This window comes from Pristis pectinata, chromosome 5 (genome assembly GCF_009764475.1).
Source record: "Pristis pectinata isolate sPriPec2 chromosome 5, sPriPec2.1.pri, whole genome shotgun sequence".
In the NCBI taxonomy this organism is placed as follows: Eukaryota; Metazoa; Chordata; class Chondrichthyes; order Rhinopristiformes; family Pristidae; genus Pristis; species Pristis pectinata.
The window spans coordinates 55,747,547-55,760,783 of NC_067409.1; the positions used below are offsets into that span (position 1 = coordinate 55,747,547).

The following is a 13,237-nucleotide window of genomic DNA, read 5'->3' on the forward strand; positions in this document are numbered from 1 at the left end:
CCAAACTGAAGTAGGACAGATTTCCTTCCCTGCAAGTCATTAGTTTCATGGCCACTTTTAGCAATCCTTGCTTTCTCACTCCAGATTTTTATAATTAACTGAATTTACGTTTCCCAGCTGCCATGGTGGGATTTGAACACATCTCTAGATAAACTTAACCATTATATTACCATGTCCTACCCAAAAGTTATGATGCTTAATCATACGTCTTCCACATTCATTGAGCTAAGACTAAAACAAAATTTAAAACATATACAGAGAGCATCCACTCTATGTTATATAGTGACATCAAGAAACTTAATACAATAAAAACACTGCATAACATTCTGCTTGTATTTCACATGCCATACCTTCACAACTTTCGTGGCATAAATGAGAAAGTAAAACTTGTACATTACCCACATAACCTTGTTTTCTCCAAATTTTAATAGTGGAATCTGCTGCTGCTGAAGCGATCAGCAATTTTGGATTTTCATCTTGGCCATTAGTTTCATGTATAGTAGTTACAGCACACACAGCTCCTGAATGCCCTTCCAACCAGGTGGATGCTGCAAACTGTATATAACACAGTAACCAGTCATTCTTGAGAAACATGTAGAACAATAATTGTGTAACATAACACTAAGAAAGACTTGTAGAAGCATAATACATAACTGGAGAATGAATTGTACAAAAAGATTTTTAAATTTGCTCCACTTGTTCAAACAGAGCATAAGCAGGTCAGCGAAAATAGAGATGCTGGGGAAATAGGGTATTGCAAGTTGGAAAACAAGCATTCTGGGAGACCTGGAGGTCAGTGACTGGTGGTGTTCCACTGGGATCTGTTCGAGACCTGGAGGTCAGTGACTGGTGGTGTTCCACTGGGATCTGTTCTGGGACCTCTGCTCTTTGTGACTTTTATAAATGATTTGGATAAGGAGGTGTAAGTTTGCAGATGACACAAAGGTTGGTGTTGTAGTAGATAGTGAAGAAGGTTGTCGTAGATTGCAACGGGATTTAGACAGGATGCAGAGCTGGGCAGAGAAGTGGCAGAAGGAGTTCAATCCAGAGTTGTGAAGTGATACACTTTGGAAGAACAAACTTGAAGGCAGAGTACATGGTTAATGGCAGGATTCTTAGCAGTGTGGAGGAACAGAGAGATCTTGGGGTCCTAGTACATAGATCCTTTAAAGTTGCTTCACAAGTGGATAGGGCAGCTAAGACGGTGTTTGGTGTGCTGGCCTTCATTAGCTAGGGGACTGAGTTCAAGAGCCGAGAGATAATGTTGCAGCTCTATAAGACATTTGTTAGACCACCTTTGGAATATTGTGCTCAGTTCTGGTCACCATATTATAGGAAGGATGTGGAAGCTTTGGAGAGGGTGCAGAGGAGATTTACAAGAATGCTACCAGGGTTGGAGAGCATGTCTTATGAGAAGAAGTTGAGTGAGTTAGGGCTTTTCTCCTTGGAGCGACGGAGGATGAGAGGAGACTTCATAGAGGTATATAAGATTATGAGGGACATAGGACTGGACAGCCAGCATCTTTTCATCAGGGTGGCAATGGCCAATACTAGAGGTCACCTGTTTAAGATGCATGGAGGAAAGTTCAGGGGAGATGTCAGAGGTAGGTTTTTTTTTACAGAGAATGGTGGGTGCCTGGTTGGTAGTAGGGGCTGATACAATAGGATAATTTAAGAGACTATTAGATCAGCACATGGACAAAAGAAAAATAGAGGGTTATGGGAGGTGACATAGAGAGGGGGATAGATTGAATGGGGGGTAAGGTTTATATAGGTTAGCACAATATCATGGGCCAAAGGGCCCATACTGTGCTCTACTGTTCTATGTTCATTAAAGTGCATGTCAGGAGGGTGATGAGAAAGATTTTAGAAATGTCTGGTGACAAAGATATCACCAAGGGTTTCACTGAAACTAGGGTTAAACATATGAAAGCCAAAGCAAGGAGATGGAGGTCAATTATCTTTTCTAGGTAATACAGAACATCAACCACGTCTCCAAGCATTTCAAATTCATTTAATATCTACTGTATATGAGTGGGAAGGAAGAAGGAGGATGGATTTAATACCTAGTGCATTGCAATGGCCAAAATTTATTGTTTTAAACCTTCCTGATGTTTCAATGCAGAATTCTACCATTATCGGACAACAATGGAGTTAAGTGCAAGAAAGGTAAAAGCCATTCACTTATTAATGGAACTGGCCGAATGTTACCAAAACTCAAAATCCAGACGATGGAAACGAGGAGGAATTTCTGAGGAACTCGGGAGTTAATGATGACAAAGGATCTGGAGGAAAAGGTCTATTTACATAGAGACTGGCAGGAATGTGCAGAAGAAAGTGGTCCTGTAGTACAAACACATTATGTGCTATATTTCTTACAGTGCAAAAATACTTTTTCAAAAGGCCACAATGTATCATTTCAGAAGAAGAAACATTTGAGGAAGTTCAATCTTGTTTCTAAATTTGTGTACAAAAATTTTGAGCAATAAATTGCCACGCTGAACTGTCTTTAAGTCACATGAGAACCTGATGAAAGAATATATTTACTTTGGAATCTGAAAGTCTTACTTTAGAATCCTGCAATTCCCAAACGATCAGACAGTTATCAGATGCTCCAGACACCAGTTCCACCTCAGGATCTAGGACACAAATATTTGAGTTCAGCACTCAGTACACTGTTCAATTTTAAGCAGAATAAAACAACAGAATCAGACCTTTGCCTATTTCCTTACAGCAAACAATTATAGCAAAACCTTCAGCATCTGATTTTACTCCTGGATCAATGATCAACTATATTTATTTTAAAATACATTATTCCAGTGCAAACGCTGCTTGCAAGTAAAAAGGCTTCGGTGAGACCACACCCACAGTATCATGTACAGTTTTTGTCTCCTTCATTAAGGAGAAATCAAACAAAATGGGCCTATAATCTCCATATTTTAGAATGAGATACGAGCTCGTTATATAAAATTTTGAAAGCACTTAACAGACCACAGGCTGAGAGGTTGTAACTACTGGTTAAAGATCCAAGGAGAGAAAGTCTTAAGATACAATGTTGGCTCTGAAAAGAAATTTCTTTACTCAGCAAGTTGTGCACATTTGAACTGTTCTACCTCAAAGGATTGTAGAAACACGGTCAATGATGATACTCAAGGCTAACAATTACAGACTTCTTGCCTCTTAGGGAATCAAGAGCCATGGGAAAATTGAGCTGTCATAGAAGTTAAATGGATGACAAGCACAAGGAAAACTAAGGTTTGCCTCCATGTCCTTATCTTCTTGACTAAGTAAGGCATGAAACGAAATACCCAAAGAAAAAGTAAAATCATCCTGAATCTCAAACTCGTATTCTTACAATTCACTAAATTTTACTCCAAATGATACACCGTTAAGGTAATATTGGAGGTAGCTCCTAAGGATCATGATCAGGCATGAAGCAGTTGAGACAAAATGTCCATATGTCTGATGGAAATAACTAATTGTATGTGGTCTGATATTAGTTGGGTAATGTATTCGAAATTGCACAAGATTTTTTCAAATTAAAGTCACAGGCTTATACTGAATCAACCATGTCAAAGGAAATGAGAACTTTACTAGTTAATCAAATTTAAACTTTTTCTGTAAGATTTCAACACTCCTTATTTTTCTAAGCAGTTACGGCTAAAGCATAGATGTACCTTATCATTCCGTAAGATTATTTTTCCTGAGCTTTTTGGGCACAATTGGTTTTGACCCCTGCCCTCCCACCCCACATACAGACACACAAGGTCACTTTTACAGTTGCTTGAAACAACAAACCAGAGCCGTCATGACTTAAGCACATAGCATTTTGCCTGTGTTCTTACTGGGAGAGCAAGTGAGCAACGATGCAGCTTTTAATCACAGTTAATGGCGAGTGTCATCCGGTCACTGATGAGTGCAAAGTCTGAACCATTAATTGATTCTGATTCATGACTCATAGGTAAATGTGTCCCACTGTTTATTCAAAATGTATTGTTCTGGACTACGTAATTCTCCGAGATCATCATAAACAGGTATTACATTTTTGATGAATTAAAAAAAGACCAAAAAGTATTAATGAAAGTTAAAAACTGCAAATGCTGAAAATCTGAAATAAAAACACAAAATGCTGGAAAATATCAACACATGGGACAGCATTTGTAAAAATGTTGACGTTCGAATCTTCAACCTGAAATATTAACTGCTTTTCTTTCCTCTGATGTTGCCTGAGCTGCTGCATGTTGAGCATTTTCTGTTTTTATTTCGAAACACAGTAATGATGTCTAAACTATCACAAGAATATTCATCAATATTTGTGAAATTTCTTAGAACCATGGTTTTTCCCCCAAAAATACTAATCAATGAAAATAACTAGTACAGGTCTGGTTTCAAAATGATAGTTCTAGCAATCTTTGGGAAAGATTCATTTATTCCTATGTTCAAGCAGTAAAAGCAGAAATTATTATAGGCCAGATCATGCTGGCTTCTTCCCCATGCCCAGAATTGTCACAATGTGATCAGAAACATGGTCTTCATCTGTAGTAAGGATGCCACAGGCCAAAGCAACTTTGACAACCAGTAAAACCCCATCTACGACTTTTGCCGTTATAAAAGCTGCAAGTAATAAAAGCCTAAAAACACAAAAGTGAAATAATTTAAAATAAACTAACTTAACTTCCCATCTAATTCTTTGCCCTACCATCCCCAATGAAATAAATGGGTGTCAAACTTGACACAAGGTTTGGCCAATCATTGAGTCCAAATGCTGTGATAAAGGACTCCACTGAGCTACTCTGTGCTGTGTCCAGTGAGAAATCAAACTGGGATCTGCCTTTCAAATCTTTCAGTTAATCCAAGATTTCCATATTTGATAGGATGTGTAGGGAGTCTGGAACTTACTGCCCTTTCAATGACCAATACACAGTGACTCCACTCCAAAATGAAAGCAATAGCCAGTAAGATCTAGCCTAATATTCAGGTAACACTTAGGTGTCAAAAGGTTGAAGTTTAGTTATTTGAACAATAATATGTAGATTATTTTATATTATGATTGTGTTGTAATATAATGCATTATGAACTTATGATTAATGTTCAACAAAATGTTTACTTTACATCTTAAGAAAAGCCATCCATCAGCACTTACCGCAACCCTCTCTATGAACCCATTGCACACAGTTAACTCTTCCTTTATGTCCATTCAGAATTTCAGTCACACGTAGTTTCTGTTAGGTCAAAGATGTATCACATTAGTGGTAAAACTCTTAAGTGATCAGTTAACAGAACTAAAAATCCATCATCAGATTTCAATCAAACAACTAGCAAAGAGATCAAATGAATGCGAGTGCACTCCCAATAACCAGAAGGGAAAGTATAAGCACACAAACTTTAAAAAGATGTAAATACATTTCCTTGGATTAAGATTAAAGCTTTTGTTTGTAACTCAGTCTTATCCCTCTCAAAATAAGTATTAAATTTACATGTATTATGTCCACTCTTTGTAAAATTCTTCCTTAAATTCAGATGATTAACTAACTCTGGTTCATTGCTCATCTCCAAACAAAAAAAAGTATCTCGTGGTTAATTGCCAGTTGCAAATGTGTTCAAAAATTATCTAGACATTCATTGCCTCTGTTACTTGAATTTTTCTGTTCCTTTTGGTCTCTATGAAAATTAAAACATCATAACATTCCTATTTTGCCACTTACTTCTCCAACATCTCTATTATTATATTTATAAATCTAGATCAGGTCTCTAAACTCCTATCAGAAACCTTAATTACTGTTCTTTGCTTCACTGTCTGATCACCCCAACTAAAATCCTGTTTCCACTGCTGCAATGCAGTCTTTTTTCTCAATATTTCAAACCTTTCTTTCCAATTCCCTATCCTTTCTAAATATCTTACGATTTGTAATGTTTAGCTCTCCATCACTTCTAAAGTGCCCAGATTTTCTCAATAGTTATGAAAACACAACTTTCAGGAAGTTGGGATTTGCTTGGAACTTGCTTTATTTTTTTCTCGTATTACACGCAATCATACACAGAACTAGCTTTCACTCTTCTCACTTTTCATATACCTGTTCTTCTATTAATTCCTGACTATGGATTTTCCACATTCACATCACTAACCAATTTCCCTATTATCACTGTTACCCTCTGCAGGAAGCCACAGGTGCCATACTAGTTAAGATGAAAGTTAACAACACTTTACAAAAGATTGTCCTAGGATCTAAATCCCTCCCATACCATCCTTCTCTTAAATTAACATCATTATTGCAACTGAAGACTCTTCACTCATTGTCAGTATCCAAGTGTTTCTACCCTTCAGCACTCTTTCTTTCCACCAATGCCCTTTACATTAGTCATTGATATCCATGAATGACAATCCTTAGGTTTACTTTTTTTCTCCTCATCATACAACAGTGAGTCATGAGAGAATAGAGGTTTAGATAAGCTAACGAGAAGAAAAACAACTTCACTCATTTAGTGAGCCAATGGTAAAAAAAGTTTACATTAATCAAAAAGCAGCCCAAGCAACCCTTCATTAATGTGTTTGATGCAAAGTTTGACAGCTTTAATTTATAAAGTGCCTGTAAAATTACAAAACATTCTAAGAGCACAATAGAGCAAAACCTGACACCAGCAGCATTTATATGTGTGACCTAAAGAACATGTTAAAATGAGCAGAGAGAGATTGAAAAGTGTAACAGCCTAAACACAAAATTGCAAACCTTGAGACATAGGTAACTGAAGTTACACATGTTGGCACTAAAAATAAAGGATGCATGAGACCAGAAGAGCAGAGATATTATAGTTATGGAGCTGAAAGATGACTGAGTAATAAAGCAACAAGGTTATAGACGGATTTGAAATTAAGGACAAGTATTTTTAAATCCATATGTTACCAGTTAGGAATCAATGTAGGCCAGCATCCACACAAGTTAGGTTAGAGGCAGCAAAGTTCTGGTTAGGCTGAAATTCATAGAGATGCAAGATGGGAGACTGGTCTCAAGATTTTTGAAATTAGATGACAAAGACATGGATGAAGATTTAAACAACAGATCTGAAGCAGAGGTGAAAATGGGAGATGCTTAGAGATAGAACCTGGTGATGCTGAAGATGATATGGGGGCCAAAACTCATCTGTATCAAGTGAAATATCGAAGTTGCAAATGGAATGGTTCTTCTCTGACCTTCGCCGAGAAGAATGATGGAGTCGATGCTTAGTGTTGGGATATCGCAGTAGGAACAAAAGAAAATGATTGCAAACTTCCTGAGATTTAGTCAGAGAAAGTATTGTTGCATGCATTACTGGACGTGAGATAAGCAGTATGACAAATCAAAAAGATTAGAGTGGTAAAAGGTGGTTGAGAGCTGCAGCTGGGTATCATTGGCTCACAAGAGAAACTTGACCTCCTAGTTTCAGGTGATGGGGAGTAGCAGGAAGAAGCCATTCCACATGGTTGTCCTAGTACGATTGGATTGAACCAGATGTAACTTTGTTGTAAACAAAGTGTTACTATGGTTCCCTACAATATAACACCAATCAACTAACCACAACTTCCAGTTTTAAATGGTTATAGTGTTTTTGATGACCTGAGATTGTAAAAGCTAAAAATTGAATACAAACCTTTCTTTGTCACTAAGTGGTTATGAAAAATGATATTTGTTATGCTTTAAGAAGAAGCATCACTGGAAATTCTATGACATTTAACATTCTGTTATATCCAAGATGATCCTGGAGTTTCTCAAATTTAAGATCAACATACTGGAAACTCAAGAACTTTAGATGAAAGTGAGGTTGGAGATGGGCTTCCAGTATAGAACATAGAACAGTGCAGCACAGGAACAAGCCCTTTGGCCATAGTGTCTGTACTAACCATGATGCCAATCTAAACTAATCCCATATGTCCGCACATGGTATATGATCCCTCCATTCCCTGCCTGTTCATGTGCCTGTCTAAGTGCCTCTTAAGTGCTGCTATTGTATATGCTTCCACCACTTTCCTGGCAGCTCGTTCATTGTGTGTAACAAAAAAATGACTAAAATATCTCCTTTAATCTTTTCCCCACTTACCTTAAAGTTATGCCTTATAATATTTGACATTTCCACCCTGGGAAGAAGACTCTGATGACCTTCCCTGGCAAGGAATTCCAGGCACCTACCACTCTCTGTGTAAAAAAAACTTGCCTTGAAAATCTCCTTTAAACTACCACCTTAAACCTATGCCGTCCAGTATTTGACAATTACCTGCCAGACGAAGACTCTATCTACACCTCTCATAATTTTATATACTTTTATCAGATCTCCCTCAGCTTCTGACACTCCAGGGAAAACAATCCAAGTTTGTCCAACCTCTCCTTACAGCTAATACTCTCTAATCCGGGCAACATCCTGGTGAACCTGTTTTGCACCCATTCCAAAGCCTCCACATCCTTCCTGTAATACAGCAACCAGAACTGCACACAATACTCCAAATGTGGCCTCACCAAAGTTTTATACAAATGCAACATGACATCCCAATTTCTACACTCAACACCCTGATCGATGAAGGCAAGTATGCTGTACACGTTCCTTATCAACCTAGCTACTTGTATTGCCACTTTCAGGGAGCTATGGACTTGAACCCCAAGATCCCACTGTACGTCAATGTTCCTAAGAGTCCTGCCACTTACTGTATACTTTCCTCCTATATCTGACCTCTGAAAGTGCAACACCTGCTTAAAAATGGAGATAGAAGAGACTGCAGCTGCTGGAATCTGGAGCAAGAAACAATCTACTGAAGGAACTCAGCAGGTCAAGCTGCATCTGTGAGAGGAGAGGAATTGTCTATGTTTCGGATCAAAACCCTGCATCGGGACCTGTACAAGAGGGACGAGTTACACCTTAACTGGAGGTGCCACTCTGATAGACCCCTCAATAGCCATAGGGACTCGGAGGAGTAGATATGCAGGTAGACTTTTGAAAAGAGCAAAAATAACAGGGTTATTATTGTGGGTGACTTCAACTTCCCCAACATAGACTGGGAACTCCTTAGTGCAAAGGGTTTAGATGGGGCAGAATTTGTCAGTTGTGTCCAAGAAGGTTTCTTGAAGCTGGATTTGGATAGTCCAACTAGAGGAGGGAACTCTACTGGATCTTGTACTGGGAATGAACCTGGCCAGGTGACTGATTTTTCAGTGGGTGAATACTTGGGAAAGAGTAATCACAACTCCTTAAGCTTCAAGATAGCTATGAATAAGGGTAAGAGTGGACCTTAGATTATTTTGGGGGAGTATTACATTGGGGGAGTGCAAATTATGAGGACATCAGACAGGAGTTAGGGAGATTTAATTGGCAAGAGTTGTTTTCAAGCAAATCCACATCTGACATGTGGAGGTTATTTCAAGACCAGCTGCACAGATTATTTCAAGACCAGCTGCACAGAGTTCAGGACCTGTTTCTTCCAGTAAGAGGGAAGGACAAGGATGGCAAGGTACAAGAACCTTGGATGACAAGAGAGGCAGTTAATTTAGTCAAGAAGAAAGAAGTATATGTAAGGCTTAGGAAGCTGAAATCGAACAGGGCACTTGAGGATGACAAAGGAGCCAGAAGGGACTTCGGAGAGCTAGAAGGGCTCATGAAAAGTCCTTGACAAGTAGGATTAAAGAGAACCCCAAGGCATTCAACACATACATCAAGAGCAAGAGGACAACTAGGGAGAGGGTAGGACCACAAGGTTAAAGGAGGGAACATGTGCTTGGACATGAGATGTGGGCGAGATCCAAAAGAGTACTTTGCATCGGTATTTACCAAGAAGAAGGATGTAGAGGATAGTGAGATCAGAAAGAAGCATGCTAAGATACTAGGGTATTTTGAAATAAAGAAAGAGGTAGTGTTGGGCCTCTTGAAAAACATTAAGGTGGATAAGTTCCTAGGGATTGATGGGATGTACCTTGGGGTATTGAGGGAGGTGAGAGATAAGATTGCTGGGGCCTTGACCAAGATCTTTGTATCTTCGCTAGCCATAGGTGTGGTGCCAGAGGACAGACGGGTACCTAATATTGTTCCTTTGTTCATAAAGGGAAATAGGGATAATCCTGGAAATTATAGACTGATGAGTCTTATGTCAGTTGTAGGGAAACTAATGGAGAGGGATCTTAGGGATAGGATTTATGAGCATTTGGAGAAGCATGGTCTAATTAGGGACAGTCAGCATAGCTTTGTGCAGGGCAGGTTACATCTTACTAACCTGACTGTTTTTAGAGGTGATGAAGGTGATTGATGAAGGGAGAGCATTGGATATTGTATACATGGATTTTAGTAAGGCATTCAACAAGGTCAGGCATGGTAGGCTTATCCAGAAAATTAGAATGCATTGGATCCACGGTGACTTAGCTGATTGGATCCAAAATTGGCTTTCGCATTGAAGACAGAAGGTTGTGGTGGATGGGACATAGTCTGGATGGAGGTCTGTGACTAGTGGTGTTCTCCAGGGATCCGTACTGGGACCTCTGCTGCTTGTCATAGAGATATAAAAATGATTTGGATGAAAATGTGGTTGGGTGAGTGTGTAAGTTTAAGAGAGATTTCTTTATTACTTACATGTACATCGAAACACACAGTGAAATGCATCTTTGTGGAGAATATTCTGGGGTGCAGCCCGCAAGTGTTGCCATGCTTCCGGCGCCAACATAGCATAACCACAACTTCCTAACCTGTACATCTTTGGAATGTGGGAGGAAACAAGAGCACCCGGAGGAAACCCACGCAGTCACAGGGAAAACGTACAAACTCCTTACAGACAGTGGTCAATGACACTAAGATTGGTGGTGGTGTGGATTACGTAGAAGATTGCCAAAGGATACAGTGAGATACAGATCAGAAGTGACAGATGGAGTTTAATCCGGGGCAAGGGTGAGGCACAGCACTTTGGGAGACCCAACATAAACATCCAAGTTATACCCAACCAACAAACGGTGACAGAGTATTGCACAACGTAGAAACTATGTGTATTTAACACACGTTACATCGCCCTTAAGTGTGTCAAAACTGCACGAGTGTTCTTACTCCAATGGGACTGCTACCAACTTCTATATTGAGAATTCGAGAGGACGGAATTAGTCTGCGTTCACGTCCACTCAGAGCAGCCGGCAGACGTGAGAGAGGCCAGGGCTACCTGTGTCTGCAAACACCGGCGGCGTTACCGTCCCGGGGACAGACCTGCAACAACTCGGGGACAGACCTGCAACAACTCGGGGACAGTCCTGCAACAACTCGGGGACAGTCCTGCAACAACTCGGGGACAGTCACTGGATCTCCTGTCTCTCGCCCCCCTCCCCCCTCATCCCTCCCCCCTCATTCGCTTAGAGCCGGCTCCGGTTTAAACCTCTACCTCCGGTTGGTAAATCACGACGGAGCGGCAGGACGCGATGGCCACACAGCCGCCTCGGCCCCACGACACCGCCTGCGGGCTCCGGTTCGCACATCGCGCAACGTGAGCCGTCTCTACCACGGCGGCTGCCATCTTCCTCCCTCCGCGTCACCCCTGACCCCCGGTGATTCCGAGCGGAGGGTGTGCGCGTGCGCAGAAGCCGGGCCTCTTTGGGGGGGGGGCGGTGAGCGCAGCCCCCGTGTTTCTCTGAGGCTGGTGTACCAGGGAGAAAGCTGGCTGCAGGCACTGGCCTGCCCAGTGTCAAGGACTCTCGGTGCAAGTAGCTCATTATAAAGGTTGGACGTTTCTCTTCACAGATGCTGCTTTACCCTGCTGAGTATTTTAGATGCTGCAAATTCTCAGCAGGGTAAAGCAGCATCTGTGAAACGTCCATCCTTTAGCAGAATTTGGGATTTATGGTTATTAACTAATAACCTTGCAAACAGCGAAACATACGTTGGGCTGCTGTTTATCAATTACAGCTCAGCGTTCAACACCATCATTCCCTTGGTACTAATCAACAAGTTTCAACTACCTCCCTCTGCAACTGGATCCTCAACTTCCTCATCGGGAGACCACAGACGTGCGGATCGGTAGTAACATCTCCTCCTCGCTGACAATCAACACAGGTGCACCTCAAGGATGCGTGCCTAGCCCACTGTTCTACTCTCTGTACACTCATGAATGTGTGGCTAGGCACAGCTCAAATGCCATCTATAAATTGGCCAATGACACTACTGTTGTTGGCATAATCTCAGGCAGCGAAGAGGAGGCGTACAGGAATGAGATAGATCAGCTGGTTGAGTGGTGTCACAACAACAACCTCGCACTCAACATCAGCAAGACCAAGAAATTGATTGTGGACTTCAGGAAGGGGAAGTCGGGAGAACACACACCAGTTCTCATTGAGGGGTCAGCAGTGGAAAGGGTGAGCAGCTTCAAGTTCCTGGGCGTCAACATCTCAGAGGATCTATCTTGGACCCAACACATTGATGCTATCATGAAGAAGGCATGCCAGTGGGTCAATTAGGAGTTTGAGGAGATTCGGTATGTCATCGTAGATTCTTTAAAATCTCTACAGATGTATGGTGGAGAGCATTCTGACTGGTTGCATCGCTACCTGGTATGGAGGCTCCAAAGCACAGGATCAAAAGAGCCTTCAGAGGGTTGTAGACTCAGCCAGCTCCATCACAAACACAACCTACCCCACCATCAAGAACATCTTCAAGAGGCGATGCCTCAAAAAGGCGGCATCCATTATTAAAGACCCTCACCATCCAGGACATGCCCTCTTTGTGTTACTACCATCAGGGAGGTGGTACAGGAACCTGAAGACTCAATGTTTCAGGAACAGCTTCTTCCCCTCCACCATCAGATTTCTGAACAATCCATGAACACTACCTGGTTATTCCTCTTTCACATTATTTATTTATTTTTATAACTTAGAGTAATTTTTATGTCTTATGTCTTGCACTGTACTGCTGCTGCAAAACAACAAATTTCACGACATATGTCAGTGATAATAAACCTGATTCTGATTCTGCAAATTGCTTTCTGGCTTCCACATCTGCTGTTTTTGCAAAGTCAAAGGCTGCTGCCCAGGTTGGGTGGTCACCCTCCCAAATGGAGCTCTAGGCTGGACTTCACTTTCCCAGCTGGTGTCCCAGGGTTGGTGGTCAGTCTCCAGGCTGGAACCACTCTCTCAGCTGGGGCAGGCTATCATTCCCCTGACTGGAATCCCAGGATAGGCATCCCTCTCCTGGCTGCAATCCTAGAGCACGTTGTCATTCCCTGTGCTAGGGTACTAGGGCAGGTCATGCTTTCCTG

The 13,237-nt window shown here is 41.2% G+C and overlaps 1 protein-coding gene across 4 annotated transcripts in view; it reads right to left on the bottom strand.

Annotated features, from left to right (window-relative positions):
* Positions 1–11,533, bottom strand: part of elp2 (elongator acetyltransferase complex subunit 2) — a 97,133-nt gene extending 85,600 nt beyond the window's left edge. For 3 of the 4 annotated variants that reach the window (XR_007956408.1, XR_007956407.1, XM_052016736.1), the window contains exons 1-4: positions 11,372–11,527; positions 5,144–5,222; positions 2,569–2,639; positions 399–555 (exon numbers count right to left, since the gene is read on the bottom strand). Coding sequence is in view for 1 of the 4 variants with exons in the window: in XM_052016736.1 (XP_051872696.1) it covers positions 399–555; positions 2,569–2,639; positions 5,144–5,222; positions 11,372–11,503 (439 nt within the window). In the remaining 3 variants the exon portion in view is untranslated. Of the gene's footprint in view, positions 1–398; positions 556–2,568; positions 2,640–5,143; positions 5,223–11,371 lie in introns of all 4 variants that reach the window. The other variant, XR_007956406.1, reaches the window with a different exon arrangement.
* Between the last annotated feature and the right edge of the window lie 1,704 nt (positions 11,534–13,237).